Source organism: Astyanax mexicanus, chromosome 11 (assembly GCF_023375975.1).
Source record: "Astyanax mexicanus isolate ESR-SI-001 chromosome 11, AstMex3_surface, whole genome shotgun sequence".
In the NCBI taxonomy this organism is placed as follows: domain Eukaryota; kingdom Metazoa; phylum Chordata; class Actinopteri; order Characiformes; family Acestrorhamphidae; genus Astyanax; species Astyanax mexicanus.
This window is the reverse complement of record NC_064418.1, coordinates 22,663,455-22,689,438: the sequence shown is the minus strand read 5'-3', so window position 1 is coordinate 22,689,438 and position 25,984 is coordinate 22,663,455. Positions and strand designations below refer to the sequence as shown.

Sequence of the window (25,984 nt, the reverse complement as noted above, 5' to 3'; positions counted from 1 at the left end):
CTCCAAGTAATTGTTCAAGCGCAACAGGTACCAGAGGTAGTGGGTAAGGATATGTTTTAGTAACTGCATTGAGTTGACGATAGTCGATACATGGGCGGAGGCCTCCATCCTTTTTTTTGACAAAGAAGAAGGATGCAGCCACAGGAGAGGTTGAATGACGAATATACCCCTGTGCTAGAGCCTCCTGCACATACTCTTCCATGGCACGTTCCTCAGTTTGAGTTAAAGGGTATATACGTGATTTGGGAGGTATCTGATTGTCTAAAAGCTCAATAGCACAGTCATAGGAACGATGTGGGGGAAGTTGAGTAGCACGAGATTTGCTAAATACTTCAGTTAGGTCAGAGTAATCTGGAGGAATATGTGCAAGTGATTCCAGGCAAGGACTTTCTACAGTGGTAGATTGGATCATTAATTTGGGACCAGTAATACAGTGATCAGTGACAGTATGGAGACCAAGAAATTATTTCACAATGAGACCAAGAAATCAGAGGGTTATGTTTTTTCAACCATGGAAGTCCTAAAATGATTTGATAGTTAGTGTCCTTCATCACAAAAAACCTGATCTCCTCTGAGTGCAGAGCGCTGACGTTCAGCTTGACAGGAGTGGTGGTGTGGGAAACAGTTCCTCGGCCAACTGGGGTCCCATCCACCGCAGACAGTCTCATTGGATTCTCCAAGCACTCAAACTGGATCTGGAGTTGTTTGGCCAGCTGCTCATTAATAAAGTTCCCCTCGGCACCGGAATCAATCAGAGCTGGAAACACAAAGGAAGAAGACTGGCAGAACAGAACAATAGAAATAATAAAAGATCTTGAGAACATGTCAGAGCTGGGTCGGCTTACCTCTTTAGCGTGTGGACTCCTTTCCACACGCTTTCCCGAGTCAGAAGCAGGTGGCTCATATAGACTGTCCAGGTTGCCATGGAAACCATGGGAGAGCCCACCGTTGGACGAGCCTAAAGTAACTTGGCGTTGAACTTCGGGAAGGGCAGTACTGACAATTACGCAACACATGACCCAATCTGCCACAGTAAAAGCACAGTCCAGCTTGAAGTCATCGCATTCTTTCTTGCTTTGATAAACGAGTAGCGTCTACTTGCATGGGTTCTTCATCTCTGAGTGTGGCCCGTGAAGTAAATCCAGATGCGCGAGGCATAGCAAAACAGGAGTAGAAACAGTAGCTCTATGACCAGGTACAGAGCTCTGTTTTAGCTGATCAAGTCTGATGGCTAATGATATAAGTTCGTCCAAGGGCAATCCATCATCCTTGCAGGCTAATTCAGCTAATACATCAGCCCTGAGTCTATTACGGAACATAACCCGTAGAGCTGGTTCGTTCCAACCACTACCAGCAGCCAAAGTACGAAATTCCAAAGCATAATCAGAAACAGGACGGTTCCCCTGGCATAACTGAACTAATAACTCCCTCTGAGATTGTCCATGATGAGGATGATCAAACGCCAGCTTAAATTCCCGAAGAAAATGCTCGTATGTACTACTCTCAATGCTAGGCCAAATAGCAGTAGCCCAATCCAAAGCCTTGCCGGTAAGGCGCGATATAAAAAACGAAATACGCACTGCATCGACACTAACCGGTGAATTAGCAAAAAATAGTGACATCTGCAAGAGAAAGCCTCTGCACAAATCTGGAGAACCGTCATATTTATCGGGTTTGCTTACCGGAAAAGCGGCTGCCGAGGGAGCGATAGCAGGCGAGCTAACCGGGGCCTGGTTAGCAGAGGCTAGGCTAGCTGGAGTGGCTACTCTCAGCTGGGCGAGCTGAATATCCTGAAGGCTAGCGGTAATCTGAGCTAGTTGAGAGTGTTGATCTGACTGCTGGGTAGTAAGAGCAGTAAAGGTGTTAGCAAGGCTCTCAAACAGCTGGCTATGCTGTTCGAGAACCCTCCCCTGATTCCCGACTGCCTGCTGGAGGTCATTAAACTCAGCCATCACTTTCGGTGAGGTATTATGTAACGCCAGGTAGTGAGGAGTGACGCGAGCCGAGTTAAAAGAACAAACAGGTTTATTAGCAGGAAGGCTAACAGATACTGCTAACAGAAAAGCCAGGCAAACAATGATCTCACCGATAACAGAAGACGTAGTCAAAAATACAGTCCGAGTTTGAAACCGAGAAACAGTCCAACCATACATCAAATCCAGAAAGGGCAAAACAAACGACATAAACCGATAATCCGAAAACAGGGTCATAACGAGAAGGCAAAAACAGCACACAGGAAAACGCTTAGTATGCAACATGAGTCGACAATACCTCGCGGAGTTTGTTTACAAACAGATGCCTTAAATAGCGGAGCTAGACAAGAATGAACCGGAAGTACTTTAGAACACTGGTGAATCAGAGCGCCGGAGCGTAACGCGATTGGGTGAAGGTGAAAGGTTGTTATTGACATCATAATCAGGGGAATTCTGGGAAATGGAGTCAGGTAGTGTGGAAGGAGGACAAGGCTGTGTGACATCTTCCTCCTCCTGCAGCTCTGAGGGAGTTTTTCCTTGCCTCCGTGCTCACTGGAGGATTCTGTATTCTGTATTTTCTATGTTTAATGTTTTGCCTGATTCTTTGTCCTGTGATCATGTTTCTGTAAAGCTGCTTTGTGACAGTACCAGTTGTAAAAAGCGCTATACAAATAAATTTAATTTGATTTGATTCACATTGTGAAAAGTCTACTTTTAGATCCTGACAGGTATCAGGATAAAAAATGTAATTAACTGCAGAACTAATTGTTGATAAAATTCAACATTGTACTAAAAATAAAGTACTAGTATAGTGTGGTACCATGGAACTTGCAGCATCTTGGTTCTCAAAGCATGAATTGAGGTCAGTTAACCATGGACATACATAACACATAAAGAATTCCTTGGAATCTCCTCTTGGAGCTCATTGCGGACCTGCCACAATGTACCAAGCTGGCTTAAAGCCATCTCCATACAGATACCTAACATGGTTTGAGGCATTTCTTGCCAACATTGACCTCTCCCACCCTGGTGCTCTTGACTACATCAAGCATCAATCTCTAATCCCATGGGCTCTGTCAGCAGTGGACAAGATCATCTAATGTGTGCACCAGTGTTGGGAGTAACGGCGTTAAAACTAACGGCGTTACTAACGCCGTTACTTTTTTTCAGTAACGAGTAATCTAACTAATTACTATGACTAACTATAACGCCGTTACCATTTCCGACACCCCGTTACTGCACATTACTTTAGCAGCTCTATGAACTTTTTTTTATTATTTCGCTTTGCCCTGGTTAACCCCTCCTCTGTCCGGTGAACTTGAGCTTCTGGCCGCTGTGCCTGTGGTTTGGCGTGGTGAAGTGAGGCACAATTGTGACGATTTGCGTGCTCTAATCAATTCAGTGATTGCCGTGGACAACCCAAGTTCCGAATTAAGGAGGTTAAGCTCTTTTTAGCTGCTCCGGTTTTTGTGGTGCTGCTGCTTTCTATTTTAGAGCTTAGATTCTCTGCCCGAATCCCACCTGACCTGAGGACCGACCCGAAATCGGGCTCCTATTTTTATTTTATATAAAGCTCTGGTGTGATAATCACAATGTTGCTAAGTAACCAATTATTATTGTTCACTAAAGCGAACGAAATAGCGAAAATTGAAAGTGAAAAACATTTGTGTTAACTGAATCTAATAAAAACGGTAATTAAAAGGAAAAACATAACTATCTCGAACGGTATTTTGTGTTTATAAAACTAACTAAAACGAACTGAAATTACTGATAGAATACCCTCATTTTTGTGTTTAATTTATTTATAAGCGCTGTTGTACAGCGGAGTTGTACAGCGGGAGTTGTTGTGCCGAGCGCGCGGCACTCGTGGTCCGTTAGTTCTTGTGTAAAGCGCTCGCGCTAGCAAGCCCACCCTAAAATGAACAGAAAAAATAAAAACAAAATAAAATTAAACTATAATAAAAATGAAAACTGTAATCACGTAGCTCTGGGCGCACGTGAACGCCTCCGCGTTTGACTTGCAGCATTGTGTGTAGCTGTTCTTAAAAATCATTTAAATTAAATAATAGTTCTATGCTTCTATGTTACAGTGTTAATTAACATAATTCTGATTATATTTCGCCCATTCAATCAGCCCGAAAACAGACAGTTTATGGGGCGGATCGGGTCAGGCTCATAATGACAGTTTATGGTTCGGGCTTGGGCAGAATGTGCACGGGCTCCGGCTGGGTCGGATTTTTTGGGCACGATCTAAGCTCTATTCTCTTTTGGTGAAGCTGTTATATTAATACCATTTTAACGGGCATTAAATTGTTGTTTTTGTCCATTATTTTGTTTTATATATACATATTTCTTTTGAGTGTGGCTTGGTTTGTTAAATTTCATCCCCAGACACGTTTTTCCGCTTTTTTCAGTATTACAAGTTTTAGTAATTTTCTTTGGTTGTGTGGAGAATTTCGTTTTATTTTTTTGAAATTCGTTAGATTATATTTTTGTCAACATTTTGGGTTTATTTTCGTTTGTTATTTTTTTGTTATTTTTCTAATAATAATAGTAAATGCATAATTGATTTCCTTTTTTTGAGGGGCGAATAATAAAAAGTAACGCGATAGTTACTTTTACTGGTAACTAATTACTTTTATAGTGGAGTAACTCCGTTAGTAACTCAGTTACTTTTTTGGAGAAGTAACGAGTAACTATAACTAATTACTTTTTCAAAGTAACGTGCCCAACACTGGTGTGCACACAAAGCAAGACCACCTTCCTTCACTATCTCCTTCAAGATAGAGACGAGGAGGTCACCTAAGGATGCACTCTTCTTACTAGATGTCAATGCTCTTTTTCATATGATAACTAACCTTCAACCAACCTGTAGAGAGATTTGTATGCAGCTCTTGAACCATATGATGCTCAAGCAGGACTTTCTCATCTCCACAGATTGCTAGCAGCCAGACTCTATTAAAGCCCAGGAGAGAGTCAGATGAGTATCCACTGAGAACCTCATAATTGGTGGCCCATACACCTGCAAGCCTTGTGACTTTAAGTGCTTTTTTGTCAAGAGGTAAATAAGAAGCAGCTATGTGATCTGCTTCTCAAGGTCTGGGGGAGCAATGAGGCAGCATCTCGGCTAGAGAAGTGAGGGCAGTGGTATGGGTTGAAGGGAGATCCTTTTGCCTATCCTCAACAAATGGCCAAGTAAGTTAAAAAGGCTCAGACCATAGTTATCAGTGTTTAACTGTAGCTGTCATCACATATCCAACACTATAAAAACATTTGAATAGAACGCTAGGATTTAATGAGTCATATAATGAGTAGTGTGTTCAATATACAGGTATGTGTTTAAAATTGAACATTTTGTAAAGGGTTCAGGCTTCAGATATCCATGCCCTGCAGTCAAACCAGCAGGAGAAAGACACCCGTGTTGTCCTGTACCTCTGCCAAGCTGTGAAGTGGAAGTCTAGTGTGATGAGGAGCCTGGACACCGACACTACTGAACCCTCTTTTACCATGCCAGCAGTGTCAAGTTCACCATGTTTCTTGACCACGGAACTGGCTTGCATTGTAAGCAAGTGAATGTCTCTGAGCTAGCTGAATCTCTGGGATCTGAGTACTGCAGCACTCTTCTGGGATAATATGTCGTTTTGAGGGAAAGGCTGCACCAGTGCTTTTAAAGGCAAAGGCAAAGTAGCTCCCATGAAGAAGCTGCAGTAAAACCTACGATTCCAGATGGCTTTAAGCAAGCTTGGTACATTGTGGCAGGTCAGCAATGAGCTCCAACAGGAGATGGAATCCTCAGAATCCTTCATCTGTTATGTATTTCCATGGTTAGCTGACCTCCATTGATGCTGTGAGAACCAAGATGCTGCAAAAGATGGTGGGTGTTAACAGAGCCCTGGATCCAAGGTAGACCTGGAATGCCTGCCTCCCCCCAAAGTTTGTTTCATCCCATCCAAACACAGAGTAAACTACAGGGTTGCCTGCTACAAAAGGACAGATCAGCCAAAATTTGAAAGGCCAAACCCTTACATTCAGGGCGTGGGTTTGGGAGAAGATAATGGAAGAGGTGGTGTTGGAGCCGGTCTGGTCAGTTTGCCCCATTTTCCCTCCTTCTCTTGTTGACATTTTTGCAGCAGCAGAAAAGACAGAATTGATTGGATAGGGGAGGTAGACTTTAATAATCTCTTCAGTTTTCATCCTGGTACCTGTCGGGATCTAAAAGTAGACTTTTCACAATGAGGCAAAAAATCCACTATTTGCTTGTGGACCCCTGTTTCCATCTAGTCTAAAACCTCTCTTGGTTTTGTCACATTGTGCATCTAGATCATCAGCCTTTCTCTAACATGATATAACCTACAGATTCTTTTAAAATTTCTTTAAAATAAGTCTTATTATTCAGAGCTCATATTTGTTTGAGCTGTAGTTATCTCCAGACCAGCTGACACTAAGACCCCTTCAAGCGCACAGCTCACCTGTTCCATCCATGTGTTTGGAGCTTTCAGTTAGATCAGCCAGAGAGCAGATGATAATCATCCATAACGCTTCCATCTGCCAGATACAAATTAAAAGGAAGAAATTTATCCAGAGTGGAGTTATGTTCAACAGAATAACTCTTTCTGAAACAAGTCTGGAAAAACTAAGATTAATTAAGTAACACAAAGTGTTTTTGTTTGTTAACAACCAGATTTGTTATCAGAGATCATGTGGTGCAATTTTTTTTTGAGTTTTTCAGAAGTAAAGCAACAATTTGCTTCCTGTGTTCTTATTTGTAAGGTGTTGCCAGAAGTCTCCTTAAATAAAGTTGACAAATCATCTCAGCTTTGATAGGTGACCATATTTTGTATAGCAGACAGTGTGCTCTTACCTTCAAAAACAGGATATTACTAAACTGATACAATCCGATATGATCAGAAGGCCGTTCCGTCTTTATCTGATTTTATTTTTTACAAATAAAACATTTTTTCATAAACATCTTCGTTTAACACTTTCCAGTAGTGGGCAGTTTTACACAGCTTTATACAACTAGATGTATAAAATAGGAATTTAAATGTAATAATATAACTTAACAAAAAATTGTATTGTTATTTTCCAGCATGTTTAGTCTGGGTGGGTAAGTCTGGTAAATAAGAGCTGGGGTTTAATACGGGTGGGTTAGTCTGGTAAATAAGAGCTGGGGTTTAATACAGGTAAGTTAGTCTGGTAAATAAGACCTGGGGTTTAATATGAGTGGGTTAGTCTGGTAAATAAGAGCTGGGGTTTAATACGGGTGGGTTAGTCTGGTAAATAAGAGCTGGGGTTTAATACGGGTGGATTAGTCTGGTAAATAAGAGCTGGGGTTTAATATGAGTGGGTTAGTCTGGTAAATAAGAGCTGGGGTTTAATACGGGTGGGTTAGTCTGGTAAATAAGAGCTGGGGTTTAATACGGGTGGGTTAGTCTGGTAAATAAGAGCTGGGGTTTAATACAGGTAAGTTAGTCTGGTAAATAAGACCTGGGGTTTAATATGAGTGGGTTAGTCTGGTAAATAAGAGCTGGGGTTTAATGTGGGTGGGTTAGTCTGGTAAATAAGAGCTGGGGTTTAATACGGGTGGGTTAGTCTGGTAAATAAGAGCTGGGTTTTAATACGGGTGGGTTAGTCTGGTAAATAAGAGCTGGGGTTTAATATGGGTGGGTTAGTCTGGTAAATAAGAGCTGGGGTTTAATATGGGTGGGTTAGTCTGGTAAATAAGAGCTGGGGTTTAATATGGGTGGGTTAGTCTGGTAAATAAGAGCTGGGGTTTAATATGGATGGATTAGTCTGGTAAATAAGAGCTGGGGTTTAATATGGGTGGGTTAGTCTGGTAAATAAGAGCTGGGGTTTAATATGGGTGGGTTAGTCTGGTAAATAAGAGCTGGGGTTTAATATGGGTGGGTTAGTCTGGTAAATAAGAGCTGGGGTTTAATATGGGTGGGTTAATCTGGTAAATAAGAGCTGGGGTTTAATATGGGTGGGTTAGTCTGGTAAATAAGAGCTGGGGTTTAATACGGGTGGGTTAGTCTGGTAAATAAGAGCTGGGGTTTAATACGGGTGGGTTAGTCTGGTAAATAAGAGCTGGGGTTTAATATGGGTGTGTTAGTCTGGTAAATAAGAGCTGGGGTTTAATACGGGTGGGTTAGTCTGGTAAATAAGAGCTAGGGTTTAATACGGGTGGGTTAGTCTGGTAAATAAGAGCTAGGGTTTAATACGTGTTCTTTTAAACAAACTTTGTAAATAAAACAGCTTATAAATCTTGGTGTGTGAAACAGTAGGGTAAGTTCAGGTTATTTTTTTAAGTGTTCTTTCCACAAATTAACAACCGCATTAAGAAAATTACTAAACAATCAATCTTTCAAATCCGTGTATTATTTATTTGATTTTAACTTGAGAATCAAAATTGGAAAATTTAAAAAGAAATATTTTTTTCTTTTTTGAATATAAAACCAAAAAACGAATAATGGCTTCGTTTTACTTTTTTTTGATGATGATGATGATCCAAACAAAAATGTAAAATTTAAGAAATCGGATCAAGAGCCGAACTTGATTTAGAATTTTTACCAGTGTCTTATTCAAATTTTCGTTCCACGTTAAATTCATACTGCAGTGACACACAGACAGTCATCCTTCATTAGTAAAAGGTTTATTTCCTTTATTCATGACTGGAATTGACTGTATTTATGATTATTTGGTCTCAAAAACCAAAATAAAATGTAGTGGGAAACCTACTGTGAAGTAACTCGATCTCTCCACACACGGTGTCTCCCGGCAGAGGAGCCGAAGGCTTGGCTACGTTAGCGACGCCACGTCAAAACCTAGACACTGAATTATCTAACTGTAACAACAGAGCATTAATAAGCAGCAGCTAAGAAATGTATTTTTTATTAAGAATTGTCAGAGAGCACAGTTACAATCAGGGTTTTATTTGTTATCAGACCAGGAAGGTGTTTAAAACAAAAGAGAACATAAAAATAAAAAAAACGTGTATATTCAATGAGAACAGAGAGAGAACAAACTAAAAAAGGCAACACATATTTATCAAAATTAAATTGTCTAAGAATTTTAATTAATTTTGCAGATTTTTTACATTATTGAATTATTATATTTTATTATTGTTTGTAGGAGTAGTCTTCTTTAAATAAGATTTGTAAATTTCATTTTATGGATAAAATATTTACCCAGTAAAATGAGCAGTATGATCATGAAGCAAATATTCTTGTTGCAATCACTATAAAAAAATATCACTTCAAAGTATTTATCAATAATACAGAATCCCTCTTTTGTCCTTCATTGCATCATATTAGAAATTATTTGAATGGATAAAATTGAAGAAAATATGTTCAACTCATTTATTTTTTTCACCACAAAAGTCACACTTGTTCTCCTCCAGCTCGTTATATTTTAAGGTAATTCTGATACAGTGATAACAATTAACTGAAGGATTTTTAAGCAGTTGGCCTACAAGTAAAATGGAATGCTCTTTTCCTTCCTCTGTGCTGCTTTCTCTAAGGAACAGGGGACTCCCAATCCTTTTATAGGATCAGAGCTCAAAATTGAAATATTGAAGTACCACAGAGTGTGTATAACCGTACCCTCCTTACAGCATTTACAGCAACCAGGGTTGCTTTTGAGGTTAGCTCTGTGCAGTCTAGACAGTACATTCCAGTACATTCTATTACTTGTCTTGTCTGAATGAATCTAATATATATATATATATATATATTCAGTCAAAATTACCTTCTGGTCTGGTGTTTCTCCTCAGCGGCGAAGACATCAGTACTCAGAACACACTCCTTCACTTACAAAGGATGCTTAATCTCTGTATCACACACACACACACACACACACACACACACACACACACACACACACACACACACACTCACGCACACACACACACACACACACACACACTCACACACACACTCACTCACTCACACACACACACACACACACACACACACACACACACACACACACACACACACACTCACACACACACACACACTCACACACACACACTCACACACACACGCACACACTCACACACACACTCACACACACACACACTCACACACACACACACACACGCACACACACACACACACACACTCACACACACACACACACTCACACACACACACACACACACGCACACACACACACTCACACACACACACTCACACACACACACACGCACACAAACAAAACAGTCTAAAAGACAGATAAAAGCCACACATACACACACTTCAGCTTGTGCTATCCTCATGGGGTTTATTATACATTATTCTCAGTAAACAGATCATTGTGTAAACCTGACTGTTTATTTATTAACAGATGATTCACGTTTTTACTAACCCAACACTTACACACTTACACAAACTCGCTGCCGGATGTCAGAGGTCCTCCACTTCCTGTCTGATAATGCACATTCTGACACAATTCTAGGAAATTTTCTTATAAACTGATATCAATATGTTGACTTCCACTGAAAGGCCTGTTTTGGAGATACAAGTTGTTTTCTAAGAGGTTGAACAGTATTGTATTCTATTTTGCCATCTTTCGGTATTTTTAAACTTAAAATTAACATGTTATTTAATGGTCTCATTCCATCATTTTTTTTTATAAATTGTAAAATGTCTAGTTGTGGTCTCGAGAATGAATGAATGTGAGCTGTTTTTTATTTTAAAGGGCTCTGGTGATCCGGTATAACGTTGCTTTAATCTCGTGGAGGAGTGGGCGGGGAGAAAAGGTAGGATTTCAGCTCTTGCTCATGAAAATTTATACATGCAAACATATCGCCTCTGAATGGCTAACAGCACTGTGACACCAGCGAGAAGAACTACATTTAGAAACGTTAAAAAAAAGACATTTTTACACGTATAACAGTCTTCGCATTGTCATATGTTACTTTACAATATATGTGTACAACGTGACTTGTGAAGTCCTTACCCAGCACTTGGGCTCGGTGCTTTTCCTGAACGACTCATTTTTCTAAATATTTTCTTTTACTTGCTACTGCAGAAGTGTTTCATGTGCAGCATCATATACAACTCAGAGAGACCCATAGTATTTGACAAAAAACAAGAAAAAGTGGATTTTAGGATGCACATCCTAAAATCCTTTAATAAACTTAAACTTCAATATATACTTTCAAGTGTTCATGCAAGGGGAACACTGTTTTTATGGCACTCTATTGACATTCTAAACCAAAACAGTCCCTAAAGTTTGTACATCTCATTCACTAAATTACACTTTTAAGAATTTGAGGAATTTTACAGACGTTACAGAAATACTGCTCATTTAAATACATTTTCATTTAAATCTTTATTCCAAACCCAATCAAACCTTGTTTGTAACAGGAATAATATTAACAAATAAATATTAAAAATTAAAACAGTTCAAAACAAGTACAGAAATAAAGCATGTATTCAGTCATAAACTTCTAAGCATTTACAGGAGATTTAGGTTCACTGCTTTCAGTGAGCTAGTCTCTGTGTGTATTCAACTAATCTGTTTAACACACAAAGTAACATGACAAAATATAGCATACTATATAATAAATCATATTATTATTATTATTATTATTATTAATAATAATAAACACTTGTAGTTGTAATTGTAATTACTTTGTATTACAATTAAACAAACATATTATATCATTATGTATTACATTTTCATGGATATTTTGCTGGTGGCTAAACTAGTCAGTTGTTTCCAGTAATAATGTATCCTGTGACACTTTTCTGCAGTTTGCAAATTGTACATATGAGTATAAATAAAACAACACACATTTTAAGCTTGTTCTAAACTAGAGCAATATTTCAGGTGAATCTCTGGAGACTGACATTTCTTCAGTGTTAATTACCATTCAGTAGCTGACATGTTATATTCTCCATTTACCTTCCACTCAAAGTTAACATATTGCTTTGTCTTTACGCATCTTATCTTAGCTTAGCTTTAAAAAAAACAGCATTTTATGATGGGGGTGCTAATTATTTTAAGTTATCCGATCCTACAATGATTTTAGCACACACAAAAAAATGAATATGCATGTAATCCAAAATGTAAACATAACACAGAAGCTGCCCTGAAACACACTTAAAAATCATAGCACAGTAATGGGAGTATTACTGGACCTATATTCCACCAAATTCATATTCTATATTTACATTCAGGAGGAAGTAGTGCCTCCCAATGTCTGGCAAGTCACAATAAATTCCTTTATCCAAAATTTAACAGGATTTTTTATTGAATTCATGAATGTGGTTGCTCAGTGGTTAGAGCACCGAGCCATCAGCGACAGTATTGCGGGTTTGGTACTCGGTCACTGCTGGGCCCCTGAGAGAGGCTGTTTAACCTCACTGTTCCCCAGGTTGGTAGCAGTGGCCACACACCAGGCACAAGTTCCAGAATATCACTGTGTGCCTGTGTTTGTGTACACACAGGGGTTAAATCTGTGTCCAGCTGGAATTGCGCAACATGTGCTCTAAAACCTTATTTGGTTCGTAAACTGCAAATTGAACTGTTCACATTTTAACTAAACAGGGTAATACCAGGGTAAACACTGAGCATTGCTTTAAATAAGATGCATGAATTTAAAGAGCTTAGGTTAGTTTTGATCAGTTTCACACTGCAGCATATTGACTAAGCGAAATAAACAACTTTACTACATCCTGTCATCTTCACACACATAGGCTCTCTGTACTTCACATTGGTTTGTAGAATGTTGTCAGTTCAGCAAAATGCCTTTCCAGGTACTGTGCCAAATTCCACCTCCCTGCCAGAATGCGACTCCCTTTGAATGCAGGAGCGTAACAGATTCTCCTCAGATTACTTTAATTTCTGTATATAAACAAGGGATAATCTACAGTTACAGTAGATACAGAATCTCCAGCATAATATGTTGTACCTGTCCTGCTTGCATGATGACAGCCTGCTTCCTGTAGTCCAAACCATCCCAAAAAACTGTTTTCACACTAAAAACCAACTGATTCAGTTAAGCTGGACTTGGTTGGACAAAATGTTATTTCTTTGGTCCAGAACATGGTTTACAGCACTTTTCACATCTGATATTTTGGTTCAGGGCAAACTGAAATGTCTGAAGGTCCAGAGTGTAAAAAGACGTGTAAAAGAATCCTCAGTCGAAATTGTGTTTATATGTAATATTCCTATATTTCTATTTTGTCTTATAGTTAGCTAACAAGAACACAACACACCAACTAAATTTGGAGTATTGATTTACAGGTGTGTCTGTATGTCTATAGGTCAGTTTTTAGAACAGAGATTAAGCCTAGTTGTAGACTATATTTTCCTCTAAATTCAAAACGCAGTGTCTTCCAAGGTGAGGCTTAATCCCTGTCTAAAAAACTGACCTCATATGTCTAATAATGTGCTCTAATTATTACAGAAAGTAACAGTGGTGGGCTTCAGACCACAGCATTCAATTTAACCTTCTGTACTAGAGGCATGCGGTAACGCAACTGTTTCCAGAACCTTCCGCTGGGCTTGGTGATGTAGTCCTGCTTCCAACGCAGAATGCCTTGAGTGCGCCTGATGTAGCGTAGCGACTCCGGCAGCTGAGCTTCGTCCACCTCCCCGCCGACCTGCACCAGGATGATCTTCAGACCCCCTTTTACCAGAGCGTCGTACAGACCCACTGACCACTCGTACGGGTCCAGGTTCAGGTTGGTAGTTTGAGTGGGGTCAGAGAGAGGAGGGTAACACTCTCTTTCATTATTGTTCAGGCTCAAGTGTTCTGTGGATGAACGAGATCCAAGAACGATGATCAACCGCCGACACTTCTTAACCGCATCGGCGATGACGTCATGGACCGCTGAAAAAAACAACAAAACAAACAGTTCTGTGAATTTTCATTTGAGAACATCTGTTTTAACATCGTTATATGTTAAGCTGTTTTATCCTAAAATTACACCAGTGATACAAACCATAACTCACTTTATACTTAAACTCAAATTAAGATCTCTATAATTAGGTTTTACTTGTAGAAAAACTCATTTCAGATACTTACTATGAAATGTTAACTAGTAATAATATCAGATGTGGTATGTGGTCCTGGTCACGTGACTTCAGAATTAGAAACACGTCAGAATTAGTAAACATTTCATAACTGATATTTAAAATGAGATGTCTAACCAGTAAAAACTGCATTACGGAGTTCTGTCGTTTCTAATAGTGCAAACTGAGTTAGGTTTGTTGTATTGTTTGTCATTATTATTGTTATCCTTTTTTATGATGCCTTTTACATGTAACAAAAACACTGTTAATGTTTTAGTAAGAGCCATTCACATATTCCACTTCTAGAATTAGCTCTGCCCATTCACACCAAAGCTGTAACAAGCATTCAGCACAGACTGCTTAATATATGAGGCACAACACAGGGAATCCAATTAGGACAGCAGCATGCAGTCAACAATGCACTTACTCTTAGATCTAAAGAGGGCATAATATGCAAAACTCACTTTTCCCTAAAAAACTTTACTGTCTCTATAAACACTTCAAATATGCAAAAAAAATCCATCCATTCAGCTAAAAGAGTTTAGTGTCAAGAATCATATGCTTCTATGAGCCATTTGGATGGTCCCTTATTGTGACGTCACAATAAAGAAACTTTTATTAAACCACCCTGGCTCCACCCCTCACTTGTCCACCCCCACCAGAGCCCACCCACTAGATCAGCTGAAGAAACACCATTTTGTTGTTAATTTTTGTGTTTCTATCGTAGCTAAGCTTGAACTTGCTTTGTGTTTTGTGATTTAGCACAAGCTAACACTTACATGTGGTAAATGCTCAGCATAAACATGCCATGGCAAGCAACAATGTATTTGCATAAAAGTGACAGACCCTTCAAATGGCTCATTCTGACAAAAACTGAAACTGGCAAGAATAGAGCTGGTGAGATCTCTTTATATAAGAGATATTTTGTGCAAAGAAGTTCATGGCCATGTATTGTATAGCCCATAGACCTATTTTATCTTGTATAAAAAGAGGTATAATATGTCCCTGTGGTGTGCATTGAGGCCCTTCTAACCCTTCAGAGAAGGGGTAACAATAAGTGCATGTAAATAATTACATAATTTTTAATCAGGAAATATATATTATAGTTATTGTAAGGGTATGGACTTATTTTATTAAATTTTATTAACGAAAATAAAAAACAGCAACTAATTCAATGCATTAGTCATGGGCGCAGATGGCACTGGGGACGGGGGGGATTTATAGTGACCTCATCCGAAATCTAGCATCTACAAGCATAAACGTTGGGGTTTTAATTTAATTAACTGTACGTTTGTGGAATTCTGTGTTCCACAATGCCCTCGTTTTTAAACTAGGAAGCGTTCAGTTCAGAGGTTACATTGTTCGGAGCCCCGTGTTCCAGTTCCAATGTAAATTTAACGCACCTTCTCAAGTCCGGGGTTCTAAGGAGCTGGTAACTGCCTGTAGACTACAGACACAGGCAGTTACCAGCTCCTTACGGTACGTGTCCACTGGCACTTTTTTCAACGCAATCCGCTGCGCTGGATCTCCTTGCTCGTTTTTGTATTAAAATGAAGCAACAGAAGTAGACAGTCATAAGTTTAATATTTTTATTTTCTTACCAACCTCACTGTAACCTATAGCTCTATAAATCCATATTCTGCCGCTTTCAGCTTCTCTTCTGTGGTTGAAAGGCGCCTGTTCTGTGTGTGTGTGTGTGTGTGTAAGAGGCTTGTGTGTGTGTGAAGACGCAGCCTGCTCTTGCCTAATTGGCTGGACGCATATTGACATACCAGACCAATAACAGTTTCAGTATGGCTAGTGTTGATCAGAAAAGTGAATATTCTAAAGTTTATTGCAGCATATATATATATATATATATATATGATTTTACAGCTTGGTTCCCCCCAGTTCAAAATTTCCATCTGCGCCCCTGGCATTAGTCTGTGTTTTTCAGTTGTTCAGGTTGTTTCAGGTTTTTTGGGGGGTGAGTGGATTTGATTTGCAGAAGGGGTACCCACCATATTCACTGCACGTCACTGATATGTCCCCTTTAATATGTCACATCATATAAGATATATTTAATGTTAAAATATATTACCTAAAAAAGTATATGAATGCCTAATCTCAAAAGTATATAGAGCATTATTATTATTATTATTATTATTATTGTTATTATATTATCATGTCAGTTTTTATTGTTCATATGCACAGATACCCTGCACACATATGTGCCCAGGTGTGCCTAATCACATGTCTGACGTTAGGTGTACCTCCTCCAGGTAGTTCATCTCGGCCACTAATGAACAGCTTGTAGCCAAGATGATCCTCTAGTATCTCAGGAAGAATCTTCAGGGCGAAGGACATGCTCTTATAATTTCCATGGCTATAACTGACATATCCGTCATATAGCTTCCCATCTGCAGGAAGGAAAAATTCAAAGAATGAAGAGAAATGTTTGTTCTTACATACAGCTCTGAAAAAAGAGACCAATTCAAAATAAATGTCTGACAACTGACAACATTTCTCCCAAGTTACAAATGCAAATATTGTCATTTATAGCATTAATTTGCAGAAAATGAGAAATTGTCAAATGAATGAAAAAGGTGCAGTGTTTTCAAACCTTAAATAATGCAAAGAAAACAAGTTCATATTCATTTAGAAACAACAATGCTAATGTTTCAAGAGTTCAAAGATTACTATTTGGTGGAATTATCCTGATTTTTAATCACAGCTTTTATGCATCTTGGCATGTTCTCCACACGTCTTTCACACTGCTTTTGGGTGACCTTATTCCACTCCTGGCACAAAAAATCAAGCAGTTCAGTTTTGTTTGATGGCTTGTGATCATCCATCTTACACCTTACATGATTACATTCAGATATTTTTCAATGGCGTTCAGGTCTGGAGATCGAATATTAGTAAGCAACCACAGACATTAGAATTGGATCATAGAGGACTGTAGTAAGATCTTTTTTTGATCAACACCTGGTCATCAAATGCCAAGATGCATGAAAGCTGTGATTAAAAATCTGCCTATTCTGCCAATTTTTGATTTTTGAACTCTTCCTTAGATAAAACTTTACTTTTGTTGTGTTTAAATGAATATGAACTAGTTTCCTTTGCAATATTTGAGGTCTGAAAGCTCAGCATGTTTTTTGTTAATTTGCCCGTTTCTCATTTTCTGCAAATAAATGTTCTAAATTACATTATTTTGGGAGAAATGTCATTGAGTAGTTTATAGAATAAAAAACAATGTTCATTTTACTCAAGCATATACCTATAAATAGTTAAATCAGAGAAACTGATTATATAAGTGGTCTCTTATTTTTTTTTCCAGAGCTGCACTACTGTGCAAAGGTTTTAGGCATCTAAGCACATTAATCTAAACCATTTATCCCAGCAAAGTGTTAATGCCTGAAACACCACTTTATTACTTGAACATATGTAACATACTTGTAATAAACATAAATACAGTACAAAGTAAGAACAATTTCTAAGATTTTTTTAGAAAGTAGTTCATGTCCTGTGAACTAGTCTGAAGAACAATGGTGGGTTCCAGATGCCCCCTAGCTAACTCCCCAGTGGCTCATTTAACATCATTAAGATCTAATTAAATATACAGTGATTTTAAATCACTACTAAAATCGTTTAAAATTTTCACAGGTGCTTAAAATATTTGCGCATTACTGTATGTTACAACCCATTTTCAAATTTCAAATTCACAGTTTGATAAAGCTTTGAGTAAGCTGATTTGTAATATTAAAGACACAAAAGAGGCACTATTGGGTTGTTCTGTGTGTTTTAGGATTGTCGAGTGGTTCAGGCATTGACTTAAAAGTCAATGGGTGTGTTGAAGTAAGTTTTAATCTCATTCCCTGGTAATGAGCATTACTTTCTGAGGGCTTAGTGGTGACTGAGTGATTTTATCCCCAGCTTATTGACACCAGGGTTGTGGGTTTAATACCCAGCTTCAGCAAGTTGCCACTGGTTGGCCGTTAGGGCACAAAGGTTAGAGCAGCAACACTCAGTGCTCCCCAGGCACCACAGCAAAAACTGCCCACCAATGCTTTCAGCAAAAGTATGGCCAATATGATTTGTTTTTCCTGTCTGCCTAATTGCTGCTAATTGCACAAGTATTTTTGGTGAAGTGGGCAGGACAAAGCTTACAAGAACCAATATGACTCTAATGACTCACTCCACATTCTTCAAATGGATTCTTCAATTTTTCTCACATTAAAGCTCACCTTCCGCGAAAATCCGATTTTTCTTGTTTTTTGTGGAATACAGTAGGTCTCTCCGAGTTGAATGTGTACACCTGCACATTAAACTGTTTTGCAGCCCCCATTGTCTGCAGGAGCTAAGCAAAGAAATCCCCCCTCCCCCCCTCCGAAAAACGGGTGAATTTTGAATTATCTTTCTGCCTACGTAGGCAGAAACTCACAGACCAGCCCACCTTGGCTCGAGAAACTCCCAGAGGCGGAGCTGAAGCGACGCAACATCACCGCTCATCAGTTAGGAGGTGGGAGGCAGTGAGCGGCAGAGCGGTGGAGGGGCGTCGCAGTGCTCCTAGCCAATCAGAGGAGAGATATTTGCATGCTGTTTGCATGTATGAATATTCATGAACAAAGCTGGAATCCGGTCATTTTGGACACACCCCTAAAACAGTCCATTAAAAAAGAGCTATACAGAGACACCTGAGCAATTTTGTTTTTACAAAAACGGCTCACATGTCATTCATTCATACTAGAGACCACAACTAGACATTTTAAAATGAAAGAAAAAACGACGGAAGGTGAGCTTTAATTGTTTTTCACTCTTCCTGAAAGATGCTTTGTTTTTTTTACATCTGAAATAAATTGTTTCCCTTTGCCCATTGGAGTTATCTGTTACCCCATAGGCTATCTATTTCAAATCTTTTCTTCCCTCTGTTCCTACAAACTTTAAATCTAAGTTCTACTGTAATTTATATAAAAACGACATCACTCACCACACTGTCTTTTTAAACAAGGGCTGAGTTTCCTGTAAGCCAGGACCAGGTCAACCTTAAAGAAGTGGAACACCAGCAGAACCAGTGCCACCACCAAGCAACCAGCAACAGGTAGCATCACCCAGTAACTCTCAGTGGCTGTAAAAGATGACAGATCACAATGCATGTTAATAAAGAGCTTCAAAAAACTAATCAACATGTTTACTGGAATTATTTATGATGCGACAGTAAATTCAGTTTTCTTTTCATTTAGAGAACACTAATGAGTTTGATGTGTGTTTTTAAATAATGGAATCATACTGTTGTTTGTGGGTAGGACAGTGTAAACTGTGTGCAGACTATGGAGAGAAATGAATGCCGAATTTAAAGGCAAACACTACTGTGGAACAACGTAAATGCAGTCCACAAAATGCATTGGTATTCCCCACTAACATGTAGAATACTTTTACATTACATTTCACTGCACTTGATATTTTATTAAAAAATAATAGAATTTACAACACACTGAATTCATGTCAGAATGGCACACAAACCTCTGCATTGTATTCCACTGTGAGGTACTGTGAATGGTTAAAAGCAAATCACAATGCACAGTATCGTAATTCTTCTAGGAGCAGCGTGGTATTCGTGCCAAAATGAAATCACTGTCCAGCGGAATACAATGCAGTTTAGGTTTTGTGCAATTCTGACACTAATTCAGAATTTGGTTTTGAAAATATAAATTCCTTTGTATTGTTTTTCAATGAAGAGATCAAGTGCGGTGAATTGCAATGTAATAGTGGTTTTGTGTTTTATTCCGGCACTTGTTCTGCATGCTAGTGTGGAAATGCAATGCATCTTGTGAAATGCATTTGCATTCTTTCATTTTTTTTTATTTGGCACCAATACATACAGACCATTTAAATCTCACATTAAATAGACAGTAATATTATTTAATGTTTTTAGAGCTGAAAGACTCATTATTTCAATCAAGTTATTGAGTTTAGTAGTCAAATACTTTTTTAACATAGTGTCAGGTTGGTTTAAATAGAGTTTTTTCCCTTAAAAATGAAATTATCCTTTAAAAACTGCTTTTTATATTTATTGGCTACCTTTGTCTGAGATTTAAGAATGTGTTTGTAAGGTACAATTATGAAAAAGAAAAAAGAAATTTGTAGGGGGCAGGCACTGTGTATACACACAGTATACAGTATGTGAGCACTTACCTGGAATAAGTATTGCTGTGCCATTGTCTGACCCTTTGGAGTTCAGGATCACACACATGAAAGGGATGTGCAGAAATTCTTTCTGAATCTCCGGGATAGTAAGATTATTCTGGTAATATATTGTACTGTGTTCCACGGTACGGCTAAGAACAAAGTAAAGTAAATTTCAGTGCAAAGCATATAGAAAAAAAGATTCTATAGGTATATACTCATTTCATATTTTAACTTAATCTAGTCAATATAACTATAAAATCCAGCTACGTACACATGTATTCAGTACCATATTATTAACATGTCATTTTAAACTTCACTATTGTAAGTCGCTTTGGACAAAAGCGTCTGCCAAATGTGATGTAATGTAGTGTAATGTAAATGTCTTAGCTACCCAGATAATGAGATGTTACTTATTACTTAAAAAAAAAAAAAAAAAAAATTAAACTATTGACTATACATCCAGTGTAACACTTAATAACACTACCTTTATTAAGACTGGTGTGAACATAATCAATCTGGCTCAAAACGCATTTTTCTGGCACCCGCTCTCCTGTATTTCTCTGTAAACTCACCTCACATTAAAAATAAAGTGTTTAGAGACTCTCTCAGCAAACTCTCCGTTCACCAGCCAATATATTTGGAAAGGATCTACGGGATCTTCTTGATCAGTTCCAACTAAAGCTTTACAGTTTAAGTCATGTCTTGAACCTACAGCCACAAACACAAAAACAGATAAAGCCAGAAATAATGTTATATATAACCAGCACATTTTTTAGAAAATTCACTTAGACATTTGTTGCAGGTACAAACAATTTGGTATTTACAAAGGAAAAAGGAATAAAACTGAGAATGAAAGTAAACTCTTCTGTCATTTTACACAGAACTCAAATGTACTGGCAATTTTTCAACCATGTGCTGTTTCTTTCATATGTATTTGTCCTGATAAAAAGTCTGGCAACACAGAAATCACACATTTAAGCAGCTGAATAGAGAAAAAATAAATCTAGATTAAATTGAAATAAATGGACATTCAATTGTGAAACATTTAATTCAATGCCTGGGGATGTGAGAACCAAAACAGAGAAAAATTATGGACAATCTCAGGGTAACAAGCCCATTTCCACCCCGTGCAGCCTCTTTAAGAGGTTGACAGCCGAGCCGACAACCTTGTACTAACCCGCCTGGGTAACACTTAAACCTTTTTGTTAAAGCAGATCATTGTACTGTTAACAGAAAGCAAAATTAAGTTGCTACTGGCACTGGAGCACGGTATTATGGAATCTGCAGTACAGCGACCCATTAAAGCATACAAAACCCCCCGAAATAGGAGAACGCAGTGGAGGGTTCTAAAGAGATCAGCTAGAAGTATGTGTTCCAGTAGAGAAAGTGACTGATTTCAGTCCAGTCCAATTTCAGTGGTTCTGTGTGGAATCATTTTAGATCTGCTGTATGGGAATGGGTTTCTCTGTATAGGTAAACTGCAAGAAGCACCTTTAGCAGAGTACTTACCAACTGTTACAGAATGAATTTCCTTTTGTGGTTTGACCACTCTGGGCTTTTGTGGAATTGTCGCTGTTGACACATACATAACAATAATAAAACATCATTAAAAATCTGTACAAAGCAAGCACATATACCTCAATACTGTCCATGGTGACAGTGATACACTGGGTATTTTTAACCAATTCTTTTAAAAAGATTGAAAGCTGTAATAATGGTAAAATGTGGATACATGGAGCATTTAAATATTTTTAAACATTATTTATATACTTCTAATCCATACTTTCACTGAGTTGTAATTTCTGTTTAGACTGTTTGACTGAAAAACCAACCAATGTTTTGTCTTGGAAAGAAGTGCACATATTCACTACAAGCATTTACCGTAATGTGTGCGGACTCGAAAGGTCTGGGCAGCAGTGTACACATTTCCTTCATGGGTAAAATTCACCGAGCACGTGTATTCTCCTTCATCACTCTCCGCAACATTCTGTATCAACAAAAGGCTATCCCCTTCAAGAAGGGTGCCGTTCTAGGCAGACGGAGAAAAGACATAAAATGTAAACTAAATTACAAATTGATTAAAGATTTATGTCAACCAACAGCGACATTATTAGAGTATTCATACCCCTTATCACCTTACAACCACAAAATGTGTTTACATGTATTTTATTAAGATTTTAAGTGATAGACCAACACAAAGTAGCTGATAATTGTGAAGTAGAATAAAAAAAAATGATCCATGGTTTTCAAAATTTAAATAAATAAAAAATTGGAAAATGTGACGTGCAAATCTATCGAGTCCCCTTTACTCTGAAACCCCTAAATAAAATCCACTGCCTTCAGAAGTCATTTAATTAGTTAATAGAGTCCAGCTGTGTGTAATTTATACAGCTTTATACAGCTGTGTATAAATACAGCTGTTCTGTGAAGGCCTCAGTGATTTGTTAGAGAACACTTGTGAACAAACAGCATTGTGAATATTACAGCAGGGTTAGGTCATAAAACATATCCCAAGCTTTGAGCTTCCCAAGGAGCGCTGTTCAATCCATCATCCAAAAATGGAAAAAGTATTCTGCAAGACTGCAGTTCTAGAAGCCGAGAGGCCCATTGTCACTCTGGAGGGGCAGCAGAAATCCACAGAGAATCTGTCCAGAGGACAAACAAGTTGTGCACTATACAGCCCTTATGGAAGAGTGGAAAAAAGAAAATCATTGCTGAAAGAAAGAAAAGACGTTTTTAGCCACAAGCTATGTAGGAAACACAGCAAACACCTGGAGGAAGGTGCTGTGGTCAGAAAAGACCAAAGTTTAAGTTTAAGCACTTTGTATGGCGAAAAAGAAAAACTGCTCATCGCCCTAAACACACCACCCAATGGGAAACATGGTGGTGGCAGCATCATGCTGTGGGGATGCTTTTTTTTCAGCAGGGAAAGAGAAGCTGGTCAGGGTTGATTGGAAGATGGATGAAGCAAAATACAGGAAAGTCCTAGAATAAAACTTGTCTCAATAAAATCTCAATAAAATACATTTAAGTTTGTGGTTGTAAGGTGACAATATGAAACAGGGGTGGGTTTCCCGAAAACAATCAAACTTAGAGGATAACGAACAAACTAAGGAATGACGTGAGTAAAGAACGAGTGTTTCCCAAAGAGCTTCGCAAAGTGAAAATTAACGAACAAGTTTAAAGAACGTCTGTGTCGACTTCTCCCCGACACATTCAACACTGCCAATATGCAGTATTTATTCACTATTATGCCCAAAAAACATAGAACTGTGTTGTAATCAACAACACAATACATATTCTGAAATTTAAATTACTAAAGGATGTACTTTGGCATAGATAAAATACTTCTAAAGATACATATGAATAAATAAATAATCTAAAATTTAATCTATTTTAAAACATTAAACTTTTTTTTAACTATTTTTATTAATATATATTATATTAATAGATATTACACTAATATTATTAATAGTAATATTGATAGTAAAATTACTATTCATTTATTATTATTATTTTTATTATTATTATTATTATTATTATTATTAATAAATAATATAATAATACATAAACAAATGTTCCTGTATGTCTATGTCTATATGTCTCTCTCTCTCTCTCTCTCTCTGTAATTGACTGTGATTAATTGCGCATCTTTTTATAACAGATATTTAAATGTACATAAAAGAATAAATGTAAGAAATGTAAAATGCAATTATATGTATATTAGTTGTCAATTAAAATAATGGTATATCTTTGTTTGTTTGATGGGAGATAAAATCAGCGCAGGGTGCTGGAATAAAGAATGCAGGATAAATTGGACTGTAAATGTCTCAGCTTGGTTGTAAGGATTTATGAATGCAAACTTAATTTAATGACTATAAAAATCTCAGGAATGAGGAGCAGGACAGAAGTGCGAGTCTAGGTCTGTGTGTGTGGGTGTGTGTGTGTGTGTGTGTGCGTGTGTGCGCGTGTGTGTGTGAGAGAGATCTCTGACCGGGTCTGAGCTGGAAGCCGGACACGAGCGCGAAGCCAGAGAAAAATCAGTGTGTTGAGTGGGGGCGGGGCAGATTACGGTGGAAGTAGGGGTAAAACTTGGTGCCTTAAATAACTTGCGTAAAAAAATTCCAAATCAACAGCATGCATTAACACTTTAGCAATGACACCCCTAATATACATACATATATATATATATATATATATATATATATATATATATATATCAATTTTAAACCAACCAGAATATGTTTTATTCTTTATACACTCTGTGAAGCTCCAGCTCATCCTAAATCACCATCTCAGTTGGGTTTAGGTCAGGGGATTGCGGAGGCCATGCACCTTTTTGTTTACTAGATAATTCCGTAAATTCCATCAATTATTCGTTTTCATGGTTTTAACATTAATCTATAATGTAGAAAATTAATTAAAAAAAAAAATAAGAAAAAACATTGAATGAGACGCGTCCAAACTTTTGACTGGTACTATATTTGCGAGCTGACACACCCCAGAGTTTGCCCAGATGAACGGCCACAATGTTGGTTAGAAGCACCTGATTATGAAATATTATTAAATATTACCCGCACATTCACCGATACCCTTTACAATACGTGTAGGTGTGATTAAAGACACTGCAGGCGTCCCCTGCACCGGACCTACATTACCAGGAATTTTCCCAATAGCATGGAAATATTGTGTTGTGCTGTAATCTCTGGCCTGTGTATAGTTTCGTGCATGCCACAGTAACAGTCTGATTACAGAATGCACGGACTTGGAGACTTTGCTTAAACCGTGAGCATCATCTGCAGGAATTTATTGATTGCATTCCTTGCAGCAGTAATGTCAAGAACTGTAACATCACTGATGATTTATTTGTGTGTTTGATTGGTCAATTTCAAAATGCCCAGTTAGACTACAAGCCACAGACAAAGTTGGCATTATATTATAATATAATATAATATAATATAATACAATACAATAAAATAAAATATAATATAATATAATATAATATAATATAATATAATATAATACAATACAATACAATAAAATATAATATAATATAATATAATATAATATAATATAATATAATATAATATAATATAATATAATATAATGCAATGCAATATAATATAATATAATATAATATAATATAATATAATATAATATAATATAATATAATTAATAATAATATTATATAATTATTTCAACCAGAGAAAAAATATTTTTTCTCCTTCAAAATTGGCGGTCCCTGGTGTTTAAGGTGCTGAACTGCAAGCAGAATGCCCTTTAAGTAGTTCTTTCTGATTACTGGTTACTCGTTTATCTGCGAGCAAGATTACATAGTACTTTAGTTACGCACGGGTTTGGGAAACACTCTTTAATTACTTATGTACAAGTTCACGAAGTTCTTAGCGTTACAAAGCTTTCGGGAAACCCACCCCAGTTCTGTATTCACAGCAAACATAATATATACTTGATGACAGAAAATTTCATTTTAGCTAAAGAAGCCCAACAATGGATTTCATGAACAATGCATACCTTTATCCAGCTCACGTGAGGGTGAGGGTCTAACTGGAAGATTTTGGTCATGTAGTTGCTCTTGCAGTTCAGAAACCCGTTTCTGTCCCTGGATAGGTGAATTGTCTGTGGAGAAGACGTCCTATTGGTCACAGCAACGGAAAAGTTGGCCATGGCATTGTGCTCTTTGCTGTGATTGGACCTGACACACAAACAAGATAGAGTAGGCATTCAATGGGAGACTGAATCACACCAGCCAGGGAAAACGATTATTAAAACAGTTTTTAAATTTTGAGTTTAATCGT

General features: G+C 37.7%; 2 protein-coding genes across 4 annotated transcripts in view; both read right to left on the bottom strand.

Moving 5' to 3' along the window:
- il1rl1 (interleukin 1 receptor-like 1) overlaps positions 1-10,178 on the bottom strand; it is a 36,421-nt gene extending 26,243 nt beyond the window's left edge. For all 3 annotated transcript variants that reach the window (XM_022685774.2, XM_022685775.2, XM_022685776.2), the window contains exons 1-2: positions 9,720-10,178; positions 6,443-6,518 (exon numbers count right to left, since the gene is read on the bottom strand). In XM_022685774.2, the coding sequence (XP_022541495.2) occupies positions 6,443-6,518 (76 nt within the window). In that variant the 5' untranslated portion in view covers positions 9,720-10,178. The remainder of the gene's footprint in view (positions 1-6,442; positions 6,519-9,719) is intronic.
- A 1,303-nt stretch (positions 10,179-11,481) lies between these two features.
- LOC111196468 (interleukin-1 receptor type 1) overlaps positions 11,482-25,984 on the bottom strand; it is a 30,750-nt gene continuing 16,247 nt past the window's right edge. The window contains exons 4-11 of the mRNA XM_049485391.1: positions 25,701-25,881; positions 22,050-22,197; positions 21,678-21,740; positions 20,741-20,876; positions 20,175-20,317; positions 18,970-19,107; positions 16,253-16,399; positions 11,482-13,818 (exon numbers count right to left, since the gene is read on the bottom strand). Of these exons, the coding sequence (XP_049341348.1) occupies positions 13,412-13,818; positions 16,253-16,399; positions 18,970-19,107; positions 20,175-20,317; positions 20,741-20,876; positions 21,678-21,740; positions 22,050-22,197; positions 25,701-25,881 (1,363 nt within the window). The 3' untranslated portion in view covers positions 11,482-13,411. The remainder of the gene's footprint in view (positions 13,819-16,252; positions 16,400-18,969; positions 19,108-20,174; positions 20,318-20,740; positions 20,877-21,677; positions 21,741-22,049; positions 22,198-25,700; positions 25,882-25,984) is intronic.